Genomic DNA, 21,381 nt, shown 5'->3' with positions numbered 1-21,381 from the left:
AAGCCGCGATTATTTAAATCGCGGCTTCATTTCCCTTTGCCGATCAGCCTAATCTACATGGCTCCATTGATGGAGCCATGTAGTTTAGACACACCCATACTGGGATAACCCAGTTTCTCCAACCTCCATCCTTAAAAGCTATGTATTGCAACATTCCTCCTACCAATGAATATACTTGATGAGGCTCCCTTTGAGGCTCGTTTGCAGCAGTCAGGAGAATGTAGTCTAGGGATGTTAAAAATCATGTAATAGGGTAATTGCGTAACCACTGAAAATCTCAGCGGTTACACGGTTACCTGTGCTGTGGGCTCTGTGGTATAAAACTTGAGCTAAAAACCACTTCCCCTGGAGCACAGTAATCAACTCTTGCCCGCCCAGCTCCTGGAAAAATGTAGCAGATACCCTTAACCAATACCATCCGCTTATCAGTTAAATAGTTAATCATTTATAATCAAACATCCCTAATGTAGCCCAGAACAATCTGAGATGTTCTCTTTCCCCTATGGCTTGATTCTAGTGCTTCTGCAGTGATCTCATTGTGCTGAGGAACATGAGCTCCAAATATGCATTTTAGCATACCAAACTGCCCCTGAAATAATAGTGTCTGTCTGTCTGTCTCTCTCTCTAGAGTGATGTCATCATGTCACTTTGTATTCACAGAAGCCAAGCCCCACCCATTCCCAGCCTGGCCCTTCCCAGAGCCCACGTGGAGAGTTGGGGCTGCCTGTGGGTCCAGCCCTCCCATCCCCAGTAGCCAGGGGGAAAGCTAGGTATAAACTCGCCTTGGCCCCCCTCCTTGGTGTCCAGGGGTGGGCAAAGAGCCTTGGGAGGGTGAGGGGGGGAGAGAGAGTCAGGGCAGCCTTTATTATATAACAAACAGACTCCTTCTTAATCTAGAGCATTTTAGATCAGCTTAGATGGCTAGAAGGTAACAATCAGATTTGCAGAAAGAAAGTTTGTTTCTTTTCCCCAGTAACAAATAACTTCTTTCAGAACTTTGGAAGCATGCTGTCCTGATATAATAACTAATTGCTGAATACTAAAGTGATGAAAATGGTAAAACATATGGGGAAATGCTTTGCACTCAAACATTTTGATTTGCAAGATATTCTACCTAGACAGTAAATCTAAGGCACCTGTTGTGTAGCTATACAAGCGCTGACAAAACAGAGAAATATCAATATTAAAAAAATGGTGTTTTCTCTCTCCAGGTTAACTCATCACTAGACACTTCTCAGGTGGGTCATATTGTTAGAAATGTCATTTTAATAGAGAGACACGGTAGGTGAGGTAATATCTTTTATTGGTTGAAGAGAGAGAATTTTGGGGGCCCACAGAGAGCTATACTGCATATTATAAAGGTCATAAATTTATAAAATACAAATAGTATTTTATAAAATACATTATAGCAAATGGCCACAAACTACTTGTCAGACAAAATGAAATTATTTTGAAGAAAAGCAAGGAGTTGTGAATAATACTCTATCAGCAGTATAGTACAACTGTACTAGTAATTCAATCTTCACTTAATATATCTTCCACTAAAGAGTTTACTGATGACACCTTGTGGTTTAAAAAGATATTTAAATTTAAAAACTGTAAATAGAGATCTCAAACTGAAATTGTTAGTTAAAAATGCATTCTGTGTAAATCTCTAGAAAAGGTTTCGGCATCAATTGCGTGCAAAAATTAAGCAGTTCTCAACAAGCCTCCAGTTAAAATAAAAAGCCTATACATATTTTAAATCGACAGCAATGGGTACTTAGAACAAACAATACAGCTAAATATAGTTTGAAATCAATGTATAATTAATTTTAAAATAACATTGTATTTTAAAACAAAGTTTTGAAAGCAATTTACTCAAAAGGTGGCTTACAATCACAATTATTCTTGCAAGAATGATCACACAATATCTTGAGTTGTTTAGTTTTTAAAATTAATAGATTGCACATAATCAGTAAACTTTTCCATCTGCTATTGTATAAGAAGTTCTTGCAGGTGCAAATGTTGCACATTAACACTTCTAGGGTGTGTCTAGACAACACCCTTCTGTTGGAATAAGCTATACAATTTGCATAGCACAAATAAAAATTCTGAGTCTAAATCGAAAGAGCTTATTTTGAAGTTTGGCACTATCTACACCGCGCTAAATTTCAAGATAAGGCTCTATTCTGACAAATCCCGTAACCTCTACGAGGCTTATAGGGACATCCCACTATTTTCCAAAATAGTGGGCACTTTTAAAGATGCAGTGTTGCTATTTTGGGATACTTCCAATATCCGAAAAGAGCAATGCAGTCTAGACGTACTCCTAATGATGAATATGACATTATTATGTGCTTAAAGAGACAAAACAGATTATAGATATAGATATATAGATATATAGACATAGATATAGCTGAGAGGTGTTCATTACCTGCAACTATATATATCTGTTCACTGTCTGCAGCTCCTGTCCTGCGAAGCCATTAATTTTACTGTTAAACAATAGAATACCATTTATTAAATATTTTGATTTTTTCTACATTTTCAAATATATTGATTTTAGCGCTGTCAAGTGATCTGGGTTAATGCCTGGGATTAACACAAGGCAGGATTAATGCATTAATTTTTTGCGTTAATGCTGTGCTGCCCCCTTTGAAGAGCTGGAGTGGCGCTTCAAAGGTGCAGTACAGTGCCAGGAATCAGCTGGGCACTCCAGCTGATCCCAGGCCCCTAACATACTGCCCCTTTGAGGCACCGGGGCACTCCAGCTTATCCCTGGCTACACGTTACGCTGCTCCTCTGTAGTGTGGGTCAGGTGTTTCCAAGAGGCAGCAAGGCACAGAGTCAGGGTCAGCTTGGGACTCCAACTGGTCCCGGGCTTCTGCGGCGCTGCCCCTTTGTATCGCCGCCGCTGCGTTTCAAAGGGGCTAATTCCGGGCTTCCACAGTGCTGCCCCTTTGAAATGTCGCCACAGCATTTCAAAGGGGGCAGTGCACACAAATAATTGCGATTAAATTTTTTAATCACTTGACAGCCCTAATTTATTTCAATTAGAGCACAGAATATGACATGTACAGTGCCACTGTTTGTCACAAAAATTTGCACTGTAAAGAAAATATATGGATATATTTCATGTAACCCAGTACAAGTACTGTAGTGCAAGCATAAAAATAGAATTATGTATAAAAAAATCCTGCATTCAGAAATAAAACAATGTAAAATTCTGGATTTTACAAATCCACTCAGTCCTAACTCTTGTTAGCCAATCATTCAAAGAAATTTGGATACAATTTGCAGGACATAATGCTGCCTGCTTTTTGTTGGAAATGTTACCTGAAAGCGAGAACAGGCTTTCACATGGCACTGTAGTTGGCATTGCAAAATGCCATTGCAAAATATTTACTTGCCAATTCACTAAAGATTCATATGTCTCTTCATGCTTCAATCACCACTCCAAAAGCATACTTCTATGCTAATGGGTTCTGCTTAATTATGATCCAAAGCACTGAAGACCGAAGCCTGTTCATTTTCATCATCAGAGTCAGATGTCTCCAGCAGAAGGTGGATTTTCTGTTTTTGATTATTTGGGTTCTATAGTGTTCACATCAGTGTGTTGCTCTTTGACATGCATCTGACGAAGTTGGTCTTTGCCCATGAAAGTTTATGCTCCAATAAATCTCCAATAAATCATGCTCCACAGACTTCTGAAAATATGCTCAACACCTCATGCCTCTCAGTTTTTTGGCTGGCACTTGAGATTCTTAAACCTTGCTTAAGTGCTGTAGCTACTTTAGAAATCTCACAGTGTTTTGTCAAATCTGCTGCCGAAGTGTTCTTAAAATGAACATGTGTTGGTTCATCACCGGAGACAGATACAATAGGCAATATGACAGAAGGCAGGTTAAACAGAGCAGGTGACATACAATTCACTCTCAAGTAGTTCAGTCACAAATATAATTAACTTATTTTTTTCAAAGAAAATCATCAGCATAGAAGCATGTCCTCTGGAATAGTGGGTGAAGCATGAAGGGGCACGTGAATGTTTGGCATGTATGGTGGTAAATACCTTGCAATACCAGCTACAGAAGTGCCATATGAATACACTTCTCACTTTCTTGTTTACAATGTCAACAGAAGTGAGCATCAGCATCTTCCATCAGTGTAAACAAGCCTGCTTGTTTTAGTGCAGGGCAACTCAACACACAGCCCATGGGCTGTATTCAGGCCACAGCGCCTTGAGCCGCTTCCTGGGCCACCTGCCTGCCTCATCACTGGGGCTCCAGTGGCAGCACCAAGCTGTGTGGCTTTGAGCCAGGCCACATGCGCAGGAGCTGCTGGCTGGCAACGGGGGGGGGGGCAGTAAAAGGCACGGCAGAGCACACCTGCCGTATCTGCCACAGCGGCATCACCTCCCCATGAGCGGAATCACACGGCACTGGTGAGACCCAGGGCATTACCCTCTGCCCTGCAAGATTTATGTCCCCAGCTCTGTGGGAGAGAAAGGGCATTGGGTTAGAGCACAGGGCTGGAGGATGCCTGGCTCTGGGGGAGAGGTGGGCACTGGGTTAGAGTAGAGAACTGGACAGTGGATCTTGTTGGGTTAGATTTGGGAGTTCCAGTCTCTGATCTGTAGGGACTGTGGGAGCTGATGCTTGGTGGGGCAGGCAGGGGAAAAGAAGAGATTCTGGGAAGCAGGATTCCTGAGTTCCTTTTCTAGCCATGCCACTTCTCCGCTCAGCACCTTTAACTTCACATTGATTGTACTTATATTTCAGTAAATATTGTATTGGCAGTTAGTTTGATTTTTTTAAAATTGTGAAGCCAAAACAAAAAAGTAGTCAATATAATGGTCTTCTGTTGATATGTGTTTTAATAGTTAAATTGCTGAACTGACGGTGCTCATTAAAAGTGCTGTCATATGGGTAGAAATCAGGTAAATATTGCATTTTATTAATATCAGCAGAACTGACTTAAATGGGGCCTGTGTGTTGTGTCGTCTTGCCTTAATCTTTATATTCATGCCCATCAGGATGAAAGAAGCTATTTGCATATATATTTGCATACGTATGCAACCATGCTCAAGTTGCAGCCCTCAGCATGTGCTGTGGGTATCATTGTGGCCTCCAGGGCTTCCAAAGTTGAATAGCCCTGTTTTAGAAGTAGGAATGAGTAGACATATAGGCTTTAAAGTTTTACATTGTTTTCTTTTTAAATGCAGTTATGTAACAAAAAATGTTCATTTGTTTGTTACACTTTCATAATAAAGAGACCACACTTCTATGAGGTAAATTGAAATACACTATATCTGTTGTTTATCATTTACAGTGCAAACATTTGTAACAAAAATATAAAGCAAACACTGTACACTTTGTGTTCTGAGTTGTAATAGAAACAAATATTTGAAAATGTAGAAAACACATCCACAAATATTTAATAAGCTTCAATTGGTACTCTATTGTTTAACAATGTGATTCATCACAATTAGGTTTTTTTTAGTTTAATCATGAGTTAACTGCAATTAATCTACAGCCCTGGTCTGGATAAAACACGGTGATGGACCCAGATACATTTATTTCAGTGATTGCATACAAGACCATGATCATATAATCCTTTATACATGTTCTATCTATTCTGATCAGGTATCATTCCCATAGCATATGACTGTATTCCAATACTGTAATCAGTAACAAGTCTAAGATTTCTCAGATGTATTTATTCTCTCTCATTTTCTCCTGAGGCAAAACAACCCAGTATGTGGTACAGTGTTCTGGTATGTTTTTTGTTGTTGTTGGTGTTGTTTTTTAAAGTGCATGCTGCTGCGTGTTTGTTAGAAAAGGCAAGGTCGAGGAAGTGTATTTTGTATTTATTGGAGCCATAAGTGATTGTTACAATGAACAAACATGTTCCCACAAAGTAATTTCTTCTCAAAGAGCATCAGGAAATAATAAACATATAAGCCATTTGCTTAATGCACAATCATTTGGATCTCATATCACACTTTAAACTAAGCAGGGCTCACTACACCCACTTTTCCCAGCCACCTTTACATTTGTGCATCCACAGAGAAGAATCTTGCAAAATTCGTGTGGATAGTGACAGTGCTCCCAACATGAAAATTAAGGACTCAGACCTTTTGTTTTTAAATACAGAAAAAATACAGCTGACATCCAACTTTTAAGAGACCCATTAGATTTCTGTTAATTTAATTAATTGGAACAACTCTGCTCAACTAGATCAGTTAGACTACTTTATACCCAGTGTTCTCAATTGTGAGATATCCTTGTAAACTCAGACTAAGACATGGAGAGAGAAATAAGCCATACCTTTGAGGGCTTGTAACCAAATAACATCACTACAGCAACCTTAAAATCTTCTCTGCTTAAATATCCTTTTTTATCTTCATCACATGCTTCAAAGACCTAAAGAAAAGTAAATAGATTTCCATTCAGAAACAAACTTGAAGTTATTGTTATTACTTACTAAAACAGCCTGTGAAAAATAAAACAAATACTTATTTGGGGAAAGATATTGTATTTAACAAGACAAACCTTCAACTTAAAAATATATTGTTGTCTGAAAATATTCTGTGCCTTATCTTACAAAGGGACACAGCCAATGGACTGCTACTTCTTTTAAGCGCATAAAAACCTGAACAACCTCCCATCTGCAAATTTCAACTTGATGTTGATATAGAAACTTTTTTCATTTAGTAAATTATTAACTCACATCAAAACGTTTTCTTATTAATGTGTTTTATATTCTTTTAATTTTAACTGTGCATAAGTATCTGGAAAAATTTAGCACCTTGTGGGAGTTGAAGGCCACATCTACACTACAAAATTATATCAAACTTACGTTGGTGTACAATCACCATAATTATTAAATAACCTGTGGATGAGCACCCTTGGCTTATTAGGTCAGTGGTGCACATCCTCACCAGGCGCACTTGTGCCTATTTTATTGTCAGTGTTGGGCATTGTGAGATGGCTCCTGAAAGCCAGTAACAGTCAACAGTACTGTATCTAAGACTGACCAGGCCTTGGGGGGGGGGGGGGGGGGGAAAGAGGGGAGGGAGAGAGAGAGACACCAGAATCACTGGGCCCCTGGACAAGGAGGGGGGGCTTGGTCACATGAGGGAGGCTGGGGGCAGCCAGCCCTCAGCACCACGTGAAGCATGCTGTTCCCCCCTCCCCTCAGCGCTGTCCAGAACACACCAAATTGGACTCCAGTAGCAACGTCACTGCAGTAGCAACTGTCCCCTTTTCCTCCCGCCCCACTCATCGACGGGCTGGCACTAACACAACATCAACCTAGTTACAGTGAGTGTGACTATACCACTCATGGATATGATATTACTAAATCAGCATAATAGAGACTTACATCAGGAGACAAATTTAAATGAAGACACTTCAATAGGTAGGTTGATGTAAGTTGCCTTGATTCAACCTAAGGCTACGTCTACACTGTAGCCTTCTTGCAGAAAACTTATGCAAATGAAGCTCAGCGTGGAATATCGCCACGCTTTATTTGCATAATTAATGAGCAGCCGCTTTTGCACAAAAAAAGATTAGTGTAAATGGCTCCTTTTTGATCAAACACCCCCTCTTGTGCAAGAGCCATTCTTCCTATTCGGACCGTCCATTATATGCCAAATACCAGGGTCTTAACTTTTTGCTCATCGTTCATTCTGCAGATATGCCCCAATAGCGGATTGCATTTCTAAAAAACATACAGAAAAAAAAAATCAGACTCCCCAGGCAGATGAAAGAGGCAGCTGGGGGCACAACCCCTTGTCCAGGACTGCTCTAACCTCAAGCTCCCCACCCCGGGGTGCCCTTTAAAGAGGATGGGAGGAGCTCAAGATACCTCTGCTTTCCAATTTGTATGGGAAAGTTGCTAGATGTTCACCTTCATCAAGAAGGCAGGGGAAACTACACAACTTGCTGCATTCCTAGACAAATCTGGACTTGCTCCAGTCTGGGTCAGGGAAGGGGGCTGAAGCTCTCTCTTCATGATTTGTAAGGGAACATTTCTGGTTGTTCCCCTTTGTCAGGGAGCAAGGGAAAGTGCACAGTTCGCTACACTGCTCACACTGGCTTGAGAGTGCAGCGGGGGCAGACAAACCTGGACCAGCTACAGGCGGGGGTCATGCTCCCTCCCCCATGTTTGCATGCTGGAGCTGCAGTGGCTATGGAGTGACGCTTCTCACCTGGCCCCAAAATGCTGCTGTGACAGCGGGCTGGGATAGTCCTTTCTCCCTGGGGCAGTCTGTATACTGCAGTGTTTCCCAATTGGTGCTCCGGGGAACCCTGGGGTTCCGCGAAGAAAAACTAGGGGTTCCGCAAGGAGCTGGCACTCCCCCACCCCCTCTGAAAGAGAGAGAGAGAGAGAGAGAGAGAGAGAGAGCCAGCTAGCCAGCAGAGGCATGGGCAGCAAGTTGTATGGGCTCATGGTGCCCATGCTCCACCAATACTTGGAGCAGGCCCCGGTCCCCCCACCCCCCGCGCATCCTCCCACCCCGGTCCCAGAGCATCTCTCCCCTGTCCCCACCGTGTGCAACCTACACTGAGCTCCCCCTTGCTGGCTGCTGCTGCCCTGCACGGCATGCTCAAACCGGTAGGCAGGGAGATGCCCGGGTGTGATGTAACATCACGGCTCGGGATTTTGAAACTGCTGGGCGCTGCGTTGCGCCGTATGGCTGAGTTGCGGGTTTGGAGTCCAGGGACGGAGTGCAGACTCCAGCCCCACAAAGTGGAAGGCAGAAAGAAGGGGAAGGGCTGGGAGGGGAAGGGGCTTGTGCGGAGGGGGAGGGGAGAGGGGGAAGAGAGGGGAAGGCACCAAAGGGACAGGGTAAGGGAGAGACAAATGCCAGGAGGCAAGTGCAGACAATAAGGAAAAAGGCAGGAGGGGAGGTGTCATTGGGAGGGGTGACAGGGTGATGCTGGGAGGGGAGAGGAGAGGGTAAGGGCATTAGGGGCTAGAGGGGGGACGGGGAGGTGCTGGGAGAAGGCTTGAAAGAAGGGGTGGCCATGAGGAAGGTGGGGATGGAGCAAGTCATGTGTGAGGGTACAGAGGGGCATGAGGGGGAATGGGGGCAGAGGGTGGTGAGGGGGTGGGCATCAGGGAAAAAGAGGGAAAAGGAGGTAGGGGCAGTGAGGGAAGGGGGAGGCACCAGGAGGGTGCAGGGCTAAGGGAAGGTGCAGGTGCCAGGGGATTCTGGTGGTGAAGCAGAAGGGCAGACACCTGCAGGGGAGGAACCAGCACCAGAGGAGAGAGGCAGGGCACGTGTGTAGAGGGAGGTGTTAGAAGAGGGGATGAGGAGGGGTAGCTCGCATGATCAGAATGGGGCTACTGGAGGAGTGGGCATAGGAGGGAGAGAAGGGCTGGTGGAGGGGGGCAGGTTGCAGGAGGGCTGACGGCAGTGAGAAGGGCAGGAGTCAGGACAGTAGAGGAGGGTGAGGAGTTGGGAGGCAGCAGGCACCAGGAGAGCTGATGGAACAAGGAGAGGAGACATGGCAGCAGAGAGAAAAGGTAAAAGTTTAACAATATTTATTAATAACTTGGATGCCACAGTGGCACATCCAAACAAGCCACATGAACTCAGTATTGGTGCACAACACAAAATTCATTTTGCTCATGCGAGGAAACTCTTAGGCTATGTCTACACCGGTGGTTTCTTGTGCAAGAACACATCCACACTGCCATGTGCAAGCTGTGCTTTTGCACAAGAGCATCTATGGCAATGTGGACGCTCTCTTGCCCAAGAAAGTGCCGATGGCCATTTTAGCCATAGGGCTTTCTTGCACAAGAAATTCATGTTGCCTGTCTATGCTGGCCTCTTGCGCAAGAACAGTTGCACAAAAGGGCTTATTCCTGAGCAGGAGCATCATAGTTCTTGCGCAAGAAGCCCTGATTTCATACATGAGAATGTCAGCGTACTTGCGCAAGAATACACGGCCAGTGTAGACAGGAAGCAAGTTTTTGCACAAGAGCGGCCCGCTTTGGCGCAAGATCACGCCAGTGTAGACACAGCCAAGAGGAGGGAGGGAGGGGGGCAGGGAATCAGCACTGGCTCAGCATGTCTACATGGTTTGGGGGAAGGTGCAGGGAAATTGAGCTCATCTGGGTTGCAGAGTGGGGAGATCCAGGGAGCTGGGCTGGGCTGCGGGGTGGGGGTGTGTGTGTGGAGCTCAGTTTGGCTGCAGGAGGAGGGAGGTTCTGGGAACTGGGGCTAGGCTCAAGGGGAGGGAGGGGCAGGGAATCGGCGTTTGGCTCAGCAGTTTTGCAGGGCTTAGGGGAGGTGCAGGGAAACAGGGCTCAGCTGTGCTGTGGGGGAGGCATGTGGGGAACCAGTGCAGGGCTCAGCTGAGCTGAGGTGGATGGGGGAGGGCATACGGAACAGATGGGCAGCTCAGCTGGGCTGTGGGGGCTGCAGAGAACTGGTGCTGCACTACCTTGGATTGTGGGGGATGGTTTTGGGGGAAGTGCAGGGAACCAGCAGGGGTGAGCAGCTCAGCTGGGTTGCAGGGGATGGAGGTACAAAGAAACCTACTGGGGAGGAGGGGGGGCGGGAACCAGGAGCCCTGAAATGATCTCCCCTGGCCCAAAAATCCCTCATCTGGGACCAGTCAGGTCCAGAGGGTGCCAGATCAGGGAGGTCCAACTCCTACCCAAGTCCCCTCCTTGCACCCTCCCTCGTAGCCAGACACCCTACCCCCAATCTGCTCCTGCTCCCTCCCCACTGGCCAGACACCCTACATCCAGCCTGCTTCTGCACCCTACCTACCACCCAGACCTTGCCCCCTTCTGCCCCCCCATCTCCCTCTCAGATCCTGCACCCCATCCCTATCCCGTTCTTTGGCAGCCCTGCCATCCACCCTAGCACCTAGCACCACCTTGACCCCGGCCCCAACACCCTGCCTCACACCCCAGGACTCAGAACCGCCCAGGCCTCAGCACCCTGCCAACCACGCTAGCACCCAGCAGCACCCTGTTCCTTGTCCCAGCACCCTGCCAATCACCCTAGTGCCCAGCAGGACCATGTCCCTGACCCCAGCACCCCGCCACCTGCCTGCCGCAGCACCCCGTCACCTGAGCCAGCATCCTTCCACCCAGCAGCACCCTCTCCCGAGCCCCAGCACCCACTTTCACTCTGTCCCTTGCTCCCACCAGCACATTTGGGACCACATTAGTGAGGCTTGGGGGTCTTTGGAGGGTTGTTGGGGTTTTTTTGCATCTCACTTGTGTGGCCCCAACAGACTTTTCTGTGGATCAGTGACCCTTGACTCAAAACAGGTTCCTCACCCCTCTCATAAATAGAGACAATGCTAAAACTTTGAGTCGACATAATATTTTATGTCAAAAACCCTAAAAATGAAGCCTGGCCAGCAAGCCCCCAATTGGGGCCAAACTCCCAACACTCCTGCACCACCTGACCCCAAATCTGAGCCTATCATACACTGGAACCCCCTGTCCTGAGCCTCTTACATCCCCAAACTCCTGCATCCCCACATCCTCAGTCTTCTGCCACCACACTCCTGAACCATCCACACATCACAAATCTGTGTCCTGAGCCCATCATACTCACAACCTTCTTGCCCTGAGTCCCTCACATATCCAATCCAAACTCCAGCACCCTCACATCCACAAGCCCATGGCTTGCTCAGCACCCCAACCTTTCACCTGAGCCCAACACTCCCGAGCCTGAAGCCCCCTCCCCGAGCCAACATCCCCTTCTCCTGCATCCAAATTCCCTCCTAGAGCTTGTACTTCTCACCCCTTCCCACACCCAAACCCCTCATTCCCACCCCACACCTCCTGTCTCAACCTAGTGAGAGTGTATAAGGGCTGGGGATGGCAAGTGATGGAGAGGAGAGGAACAGAGCAGATGAGGCCTCAAGGAAGTGGGGTGGGGGTCTTGGGGACGGAATGTGATTTTCATGCATTTGGTGGGTCCCTCTGCCTCCCCCCCCTTTTTTTTGCTTGACAAACCTAGGGGTTCCTTGAAATTCTGAAAAGCTGAAAAGGGTTCCTTGGCCAAATAAAATTGGGAAACACTGGCATACTGCATCCCCAGCCCCACCCCAGAGCAATGATTTAAATAAAGGATGCACATTTTCAGTTTCTTTAAAAACAAAAAACAAAACCCTCACAAAAATAAACTGAGTTAAGAATTTGAGCAACACCAGGTAAATCTTTTAGTATAGTATTAAAAGGAAAGTTAACACAACAAATTTTGAATCATACAGTTTCAAGGATTTTTTTCCAATAAGTGCTTATAACAAACTAGGACATGGTATCCAGTTTTATTTTGGAAATATTGAGGGGTATATTTATGAGCTGTTCTAGGTGAGAACGTAAAAGAAAACAACCGGGGAAAAAAAGACAAAGGGTTGCTATGATCCGCAAGGATTTAAGAGAAAAGTACCAATGACATTTCTGTTTGTTCAGGCCTTTCATTATCAGGTTATCTGGTCTAATCTGCTTAGTTCATCAGCAGTCTAATATCAGGGGTTTGCAATTACATTCCTTCTTAGCTCTACTCATGGGCTTGTAATAAATTAGAATACAAAAGGAACCAAAACTGACTTTGTTTTGTTAAGATGAGCCAAATTCGATGTAGAGTGTGTTTTAATTTGATTAATTTTATGCTGGTTTTTCTCCCACTCTGCCCTCTAAACCAGTGTTTCTCAACCAGTGATATGCATACCCTTAGGGGTATCTCAACACAAGTGAAATTTGGCAAAAAATGCCTGGGATTTTGCTCTGCAAAGGGGAATCGGGCAACGGCATGTGTCTGCCAGATTGAATGTTCAGAGCCATGTGCCCAGACAATAACAGGCGCTCTGTGCACGCACCCCAGTGCCTGATGGGGAAAGTGTGTGGCTGTGTCCGTGGCTCCACTAAGACCCATGGCAGTTCCAGGATGGGGAGCAGGGAGGAAACAAAAAAAATCATCACTTCCACAGCTGCCTCTCCTACTTTGTTTCCTCTCCGGCAGCCTCCCCAGCAGGGAGGGCGGCTAAACCTGGATATGCACATTACCCCCACCCCCGCCAGCAGCTCAGTATAATGTATCTCCCCCCCCCTTCCTCGTGGTACTGTGGAAAGGAGCTAAAAGGTGGTGAAGCAGCACAATAAGCTTTGCTCCAAAGGACCCGGCCCGCATCTGTGGTATAGTGGGGGGCAGTTGCCCCCAGGCACCCCGCTGAGGAGGGCAGCCTGGGGTGGGAGCGCATAGCCCCGTGCGACGGGGCTATGCGCTCCCGCAGGCCACTTGCTCCCTGCAGATAAGCTGCCGAGGCAGGGCTGGGCAGCGGAAGCGGGCATTTCAAAGTTAGGGTTACCATAGGCAGTGTCTGGCTCAAGAGGAGGGTAGGGGCATTGGCTTAGATGGGGCATGGGGGTACCTGGCTCTGGGGGAGGAGAGGACATTGGGTTGGGTGGGGCTGGCTCTGGGAGAGGGATTTGGGTTAGAGTGGGGGACCTGGGGGAGCCTGGCTCTGGGGGTACAATTACTTTTTAAAAGGGAGTACTTTATAAAAAAAAAAAAGGTCGAGAAACGCTGATTTAAACCATCATATAGCTACTCTCATTCATGCAGTATTTAATGATGAACTAAAGGAATGATTATGCAAAAAGCTACTCTGAGTCTCCTGCCCTGAACCAGCTTCAAGGCCAAATGAACAGCCAGGTTTCTTCGGGACACAGGGGTGTGAACATTGCGCTGCTCCGCACTACGGCGCCAGCCCCTCCCCCGCTCTCTGCCTCCTGACAGCACATCTAGCTCGGAGGGGTTTTCAGGTGCATGGGATCAAAGGGCGAGCCCCCTCCCACGGAAACTGGCACACAGGCAGCGGGGCACTGAGGACCGCCCGCAGCCCACTGCAGCGCTAGGGGTCACTGCTTGTGCCCGGGAACTCTCAGGCCACTGACCGGGACCAGCTCTCCCCACACCCCGCCGGCCTGGCGCCTCCCCCGCACCCGCTCGCGGCGCCCCGGGCTTGAGGGAGCCGCAGGCGCCCGTCCATCCGTTACCTACCCGCACGTAGCGCTCCCTGCCCCAACCGCCGCACCGCGTTGGACTAGGGGCTGCGCACATGGATACAAACGCCTCCAACGTCCCTAGCAACCCGCTCGCCTCCCTTAACTTCCGCGGGGCAACCACAGCATCGCCTGCTATTGGTGCGGAGCGCAGGGAAGGCGCCATTGGCTGAGAAGAATACGATGGCCCCGCCCCCTCCCCTACGTTAGGCCCCCTCACTATGATGGACAGGTGATAGGACTCAGAGGGAGCCCGACCCGGAACTGGAAGAGGTTGAATCTAGCTCCGCGCGGGAGGCAGCTCGGGTGAGCATCGTCCTGAGCCTGGGGGGGGCCCGGCGAGCCGGCGCAGGTGCGCGAGGAACCTGGGCGGGGCTGGGGCGGGGGCTGTGTGCGCCCATCGAGAGCTTGTCGCGTGGGCAGGCTCGGCTGGGGAGCGGGCGACCGGTCCTCACTCCTAGTGGCGGCTTCGCAGCATGCTGGGAGTCCTGGGTGGCAGCGGCCGGGTGCTGTGGCGGGCGGTCCTGTGAGCTGCGCGTGTCGCTGTAGCTCGACTTGAGATCGGGGCCATGTTGGGCTGGGGAGAGACAGAATTCTGCTCCCCGTTCCTCAGGAGCTAAGAGCTTGTCTGCGCTTGACAGCTAACCGGGCCAATGTACGATTTGACTTCAAAGCCTAATAGGTGTCACGTGGAGCTGTTCTGGAAGGACAAACGCTCACTCCGACCGCACAGAGGAGACTGTTTAAGTGGATCACTCTAACCAGAAGCAAGATGGTTTTTCTGGAATAACTGCAGGTGTAAAGAAACCCTATGACCCTAACTGATGTAATGCCTTAACTTTACACACACACGCACACACCGTTCCATCTAGTTAAATATGTGTATACGTTTTTGCAAAATCAGTGCTAATTCTGAAAGTGACATATAAGAGGGACAAGTAGGCCAGTGGCACTTCGGAGATTAACAAAAATATATCTGATTATGAGTGTTCCTGGGTAAAAGCCACTTCATCAGATGCGTTGGAGTGGAAATAACAGAATCCAAGATCTATATAACAGTAAAAACTGTAGGACTGGTGTTAATGAAGCTAGTTAAATGGGCTTGGTATGCCCCATTCCTAGCTTTTGATATGAAAATGCAAGTGTCAAAGGCAGGGGAAATTGCTTTATAGTGGGTTAACTAATTAATGTATTTATACAGGCCCAGGGTAACTGTGTAAAATTTGTAAAAGAATACCAGTTCTGCATTCTCTCCCTGTAATTTGAAGAACAATGTCTATTTTTAACTCAGGATTGAGTGTCCAGGTAGGTTAAAATGTTCCGCTACAAGTTTGTGTGTCCTGGTGTCTGATTTGTGTCCATTTATTCTTTGTTGCAGAGATTGTCTGGGATGCAGTAATAGGCACAATTTGTATATACTTCTCTTTGTAAATAAGTGCTAGCTATTTCAATTCAGCCCTTAATTACTGGCTGATTTCTTACAGGTATCATGGCTCCAGAGGCTTTTATAGTTTTTTTTTTTTTTTAAATGAATGTCTTTCGTTTCTCTTTTTAATCCCTGGATTAATAAACTAGTTGCCTTTCACTTCTTGCTGGCTATTGTTACAGGTATAGTATACTAGGAATAGTACCTGAACTGATTATGAAAGTAACTATCCTGAACTTCAGACCTCTTTTCTATTTCAGCCTTTTAAAAAAACTTTTCTTTTTTCGAGCTTGGTTTTTTTTTTTTATAGTAGTTTTCCCCCATTGGTTAGTAGCTGTCATTCTGATTAGCCTTTCCATTAAGAGAGTAAGCAGTTGTTACAGTCAGTCTCCTGGGCTGTCAAACCACTTACCTTGTTCAGGGTTGTAAAAAATCCACGTGCTTAAGATGCATAGTTATCACCAGTGCAGAAAGTAGTAGGTCAGCTGACAGAGGGGTAGCCGTGTCAGTCTGGATCTGCAAAAGTGACGAGTCGTGTGGCACCTTATAGACTAACATGTATTGGAGCATAAGCTTTAGTGGGCAAAGACCCACTTCGTCAGATGACTCCTTGTCACTTTTGTAGGTTGACTGAAGAATTCTATATATTTTTCTCTTCTGTATGCCTAGCTTTTGCTTGGGGTGGTTGGATTAACTACAGCAGTGGGAGAACCCCTCCTGTCACTAGTGAATGTCTATACTGTAGCAGTTTAAGTGTAGACATAATGCAAGTATCACATACTTTGGAGGGTTTCTAAAAGAGAAGCACTCTGGATGGACTCTTAAATAAGAAAATCTCAAAGGCATGGTGATAGTTCAAGTTGGTGAATAAGCTCTGGCAAGGAAAACACCCTTGTGAGAAGTACAATAGGCATAACACACTGCTTTTTTTTTTTCCAGAAACATGTATCAAGAAAGTGAGCATGGGAAATGGACCATATCTAGCAGTGATGAAAGTATGGAAGAAAATGCTGATGCTGAGAAGCCGTCTACATCTTCATTGTCTCGTAGTGGACATGGTAAAACAAGTGGACCACAGTATCCATGTTCAGAGGCCAGAAATGTTGCTCATAAGAGAAAAGTCTCCCCTACGAAATGTACTGATAAAAGTATTTCTACGGAGATTTCACCAGCAAAAAAACAGAGAACTTCCCAAGAGGGTTTAGGCTGGTGCCTTTCAAGTAGTGATGAGGAGCCTGAATCTGAAAATCAGCCAAAATATTCACAAAAAGTAGTCAAAGAGGAGGAACCACAAATCGTTGTACCTGAAAAGCAGTTTCTACGTAGATGTGAAGATAATGAACTCTCAGTGAGCCAAAAACCAGAAGAACATTATAATGTAGCAAGTAAAGGCCAGGACACTTGGGATTTATTGAATGAAGGGAACCCTTTCAGATTCTTTGTCACTAAAGTCAGAGGTATTAAGTCTAAGTACAATTCTGGAGCACTTCACATAAAAGGTAAGTGTTTAATTCGTAAAGTAACATAGTTTCAGGTAGAATGGGAACATTAAAGTGTTTTGTAAGTATATATAAGAATTACTATAGTAATGTGACTTGACTTTCTAAACATAGAAGTAATGAAATTCAGTTATACTTCCTCTTCTGGAAATCTGTAATATAAGTATGGTATAAGCTGTGTTTTATGACCATACATAACCCTTTGGGTACCAGTTCCAATACAGCTTATGGGTTAGAGTGGACTGGTGTGCATCTACCTGGAGGGAGGTTGCATGGTGTTTGCATTACTGCCTTCCTTCTGGGATTCTGCTGAGAGAAGTGTCTTTTAATTCATTTTTGTGATTTTTTTTTTCAAGAGTGCACACCATTGCAGGTTCCGTGGAATGAAGTGCATTTCCTAGATGCTAAACTCTGCATCCATCACAATTTGCTATTGCCTTATACTACTGTAAATGCTCTTAAAACTGAATTTTTATACCACTCCGATCTGTAGTTGTAGAAATTAAAATCTGGCTGTAACTAAGGATGTTATAGACTAGTTGACTATCCGATAAGCATTTGCTTATCACTTTTTTTTTTACTAGTCAACTAATCGATAGGCACTTCCACATTCCTCCTTTGACATGTACAAGGGCCTGGGGCTCTTGTATATTTCAGAGGAGGAATGCGGAACTCCACATACTGCCAGGGGCCAGCGGGAAGTCCTGCTGACTGCAGCCTGCAGACAGATGCCTTCTTTGAAATACACAAAAATCCCGAGAGGGGCTTTTGTGTATTTCAAAGTCACGGAGCCATCCAGAATGCTTCTCATTTAGAAACCCTCTAAAGCATGTGATACATACTTTATGTCTACACTTAAACAGCTACACTAGTTGGTGAATAAGCTCAGTGTAACATGGAGCCTGCGTTCAGTGGGGGACCAAGTCCCCCATGGTTTTGAAATGCACAAGAGCCCCTCCCGGGATCTTGTGTATGTCAAAGAAGGCTCCTGAGTGCAGCCCAGAGTCAGTGGGACTTCCCACTGGCCTCGGGCTGTACCTGGAGTTCTGCATTCCTCCTTTGAAATGTACAAGAACCCCAGGCCCTTGTACGTTTCAAAGGAGGAATGCAGAAGTGCCTATCAACTAGTCAAAGGAAATTTCATTGTCTAGTCAATTAACTGCATTTTAACATCCTTAGCTATAACCCAAGGTTGAATAACTGCTTCTGTGTAATTGATACTTCAAAGATGCCGTACCAGAGAAATAGTCCAGAGTTATAGCTGATGTGCAAAAAATAAGTTCATGTTTCTTGATAAATATACTTTACATATTGAACTTCTGCAGTAACATTACACTAACACTCTGTGCGCATTTAATTAGAAATCTGATCAAAGCACACTGCATGACTATTTTGTGATTTATTATCATATTTGTATGATACTTGTGGGCTGACCTCTAGCAACATGGAAGTGCTTGTACCAATATTTGTAGCCCTGTACTTATGTACAATTAAATTAATTGACAAGAGTCAGGTCTCAAGGTTTGTTTGATTCTTTAGCCAGCGTACCCAAAGTACTGATGTGTTGTCTGAGGTATCCATCCCACAAGATTTTACAGAAATAAATCAAGATGCTAAGGATTCTCATATATGAGTTCACTGGCACTTGAGGGCTCTCATCCTTTTTCAGGAGTGCTCAGCATCTTACTTGCTTTATCCCTTAGCTAAGAGAGAATGTTTGTGCATTTGATCTGCAAAACCAGGTTTTGTGGGAAGAGGGTTAAATTATGTCATCTGATTAATATTTTGGGAAAACATGTATGTGATTATATTTTGAAGTAAATCTTTTTAGTGTTCAAACATTAAGATTTTGTTAGTGAATTATATGTGGGCAGTCTATTATAACTCTAATACACAAAGAATATCAAGCTTCTGTCATGGAGCTTTATCCTGCTTGTGTGTCGTCGCTGACTTCAGAAGGGTTCCGGTTAGCTAAAGGAGTTGACCTTTATGAATCCAGTTAAAGGATCGGAGGCAGAGTCTGTTCCATCTGCATTTGCTATTCCCTCCTCCTCCTCCTGCTCTCGCATCCCCTCCACTCGAAGAAAGTGGAAAATATTGAAGTGTTACAAAGAGACTGAAGTCTTTCATGTCTAGCACTAGCACAAGCACAAGGTGGGCAGCATCATGTTACCGTGCTGATGTCCTTCAAACCTGTTTTGGAGGGTCCATCCAATCAGAGATAATAGAGTAGCTCATTTGCTATTGCTCATTATATTCTTTCTCTGTCAACAAGTTGTCTTTTTTTTTTTTTTTTTTTTTAAAAGACAATCAATGAGAGCTGGACTGTCATCCCAAATTATTTTGCAAACAGTTGATGATGATGCTTGTCTGGACTTTATGTAAATCAGCAATGTAGATAAGAGTTTCCTGCTTTACTGGGACTGTAATTAACAAATTGTTAGATATGAAGTGTATGTAAATATTTTACTTATAAAGATGTAGTTAATAGTATGTGTTTGGTTTTTTTATAGATATTTTGTCTCCTCTTTTTGGGACTCTTGTATCTTCTGCTCAAGTGAGTGTTAGATCTTTCTGCTGTTTGTTTGTTTTTTTCTTTCCAATTTTGAAGTCCATTTCAGTGGTTTTATGGTAATGTAATTTCCTTGACTTCAAGGTTGCTATTCCAGACTCATCCAATATAACCAATATCAGAATGAGGCCTAGCCCATTTAAATATAACTGGAACAGTGGGGAAAATGGTTAAAACCACAAGTTTTCTGAAGGAGACATTTACATTTGAGTGAAATGTTCTCTTTCATACAAAATTCAGACTGATTCTAAAGAATTTCTTCTTGGGTTTATTGTGACGGCGCGTTGGGGGTTCCCCGTCTGCTGCACCCCGAAATGGCACAAACAGACTGCACCAGCCAGTGGAATTGAGGGTGGTTTATTGCTCCTCCAGCACAGTGCAGCACAGATGTAATCTGGTTACAGGAACTGGGCTAAGAGGCCTCAGTGCCCCCCTTGAGATAGGGGAGTCCCAGCCCCCTCCCCAGCTCCTTATTCCCTGCCTTCCAGATAGGAACTAACTAACCCTCTCCAAGCCCTGCCCCCCAGCCAGGGCAGCATTCCACCTTCCTTTGTTCCTCTCCATGGGGAGTGTCTGGCCACTGGTTCAACAAGTTTGGCATTACCTCTGCCTAGTGAGGTTTTCCCTGCTGGGTCTTGCTCCAGACAGCAGGGGTCACCACAGCCCAGCAAGTACCCCCACTACGTCACATTTATATATTCATTTTCAATGACATTTAGCGTACAGACATCGCATACCCCAGTAGCAATGTTGATGGTAAGGTACTGCCTTGGTGAGTAGAGTGAGGTGGGCCAGATCTTCTGGGTATTTATCCTAAGCTGCTATCTACACTCCAACGGAGTGCCTCCCATGTGCCTGTTTTTAGCAATATAGCCTCCGTGTTGCTGGAGTCTTTTCCTACTGCAGTGAAAAACTCTGGCAATGGAAAAGGGCTCAGATCATTATCCACCAGCAGAGCCTTTCACTGCTTCCAGAGTGTTTCACTGTCATGTGTAGCTACACACTGCTGTATAGACACAACCTACTTTTTATTGTGGTGTGCAGTTACACATAGCCTGTTTGCCTATACGAGGCTAGCCAAGGTCTTAACTACCTGTATCTTCTGGGAATGGATAAGCATTGAAAAGTGGATGGTTGTATACTGTGTCTGCTGCTTGGTGTATAATGGTAAACTTAACAAATATGCAGAGCAAGATGATGTCTAAGGAGTTACATTTGTTTATATTTTTGGCAACACTTAGGAGTCCTGTCATGAACCAGGAGCCCATTGTGCTAGGCACTGTACAAAGGAAAAAAAAAGATGGGCCCTGCCCCCAAAATTTTATATTTGCATTGTTCTCAAAGTAATGTTCTTCTGCTTGTGTTCTATTGCATAAATGTTTATATTCCGTATTCTGTAGTAAGCAGTACATTTGTAAGAAGATGTGTATGAAAATGAAAACTTAAATTTATTTGTAATACTTGAAAGTAGCTTAAGGGGGTAGCTGAGTTAGTGTGTACAGGATAAACTAAAAAACAACAAATGGTCTGGTAGCGCTTTATAACAAAAAATGTAGATAGTATCATGAGGTTTTGTGGGCACAGCCCACTTCAGATGAAAAAACTCCAGTCATCTGAAGAAGTGGGATGTGCCTACGAAAGATTATGATACCATCTGCATTTTTGTTAGTCTATAAAGTGCTACTACACCATTTGTTGTTTTTTACTTGAAAGTAGAGCTTTCAATTAATTGAAGTTAATGCATGTGATTAATGCAGAACAAATTAACTAGATTTGAAGTCCCCATTAATCAGTGTTAATTTAAATTAGGATTGTGTTGTTTGGATATTTTTCCTATATTTTCAGATGTAATGATT

General features: G+C 45.1%; 2 protein-coding genes across 10 annotated transcripts in view; one reads left to right on the top strand and one right to left on the bottom strand.

The window, feature by feature from the left end:
- Positions 1-14,211, bottom strand: part of EFCAB11 (EF-hand calcium binding domain 11) — a 210,464-nt gene extending 196,253 nt beyond the window's left edge. For 4 of the 5 annotated variants that reach the window (XM_075926732.1, XM_014573261.3, XM_025184278.2 and 1 more), the window contains exons 1-2: positions 14,027-14,209; positions 6,309-6,404 (exon numbers count right to left, since the gene is read on the bottom strand). In XM_075926732.1, coding sequence (XP_075782847.1) covers positions 6,309-6,404; positions 14,027-14,194 — 264 coding nt within the window. In that variant the 5' untranslated portion in view covers positions 14,195-14,209. Of the gene's footprint in view, positions 1-6,308; positions 6,405-14,026 lie in introns of all 5 variants that reach the window. The other variant, XM_075926731.1, reaches the window with a different exon arrangement.
- Positions 14,212-14,228: 17 nt separating this feature from the next.
- The window catches only part of TDP1 (tyrosyl-DNA phosphodiesterase 1), a 115,528-nt gene continuing 108,375 nt past the window's right edge, over positions 14,229-21,381 (top strand). For 2 of the 5 annotated variants that reach the window (XM_006122341.2, XM_075926727.1), the window contains exons 1-3: positions 14,229-14,334; positions 16,394-16,953; positions 19,467-19,510. In XM_006122341.2, the coding sequence (XP_006122403.2) occupies positions 16,398-16,953; positions 19,467-19,510 (600 nt within the window). In that variant the 5' untranslated portion in view covers positions 14,229-14,334; positions 16,394-16,397. Of the gene's footprint in view, positions 14,381-14,438; positions 14,825-15,229; positions 15,334-16,393; positions 16,954-19,466; positions 19,511-21,381 lie in introns of those variants that run through there. The other 3 variants (XM_075926728.1, XM_075926729.1, XM_075926730.1) reach the window with 3 other exon arrangements.

This window comes from Pelodiscus sinensis, chromosome 4, assembly GCF_049634645.1.
Source record: "Pelodiscus sinensis isolate JC-2024 chromosome 4, ASM4963464v1, whole genome shotgun sequence".
In the NCBI taxonomy this organism is placed as follows: Eukaryota; Metazoa; Chordata; order Testudines; family Trionychidae; genus Pelodiscus; species Pelodiscus sinensis.
The sequence above is the reverse complement of the archived record's forward strand: the minus strand, read 5'-3'. Positions and strand labels throughout refer to the sequence as shown.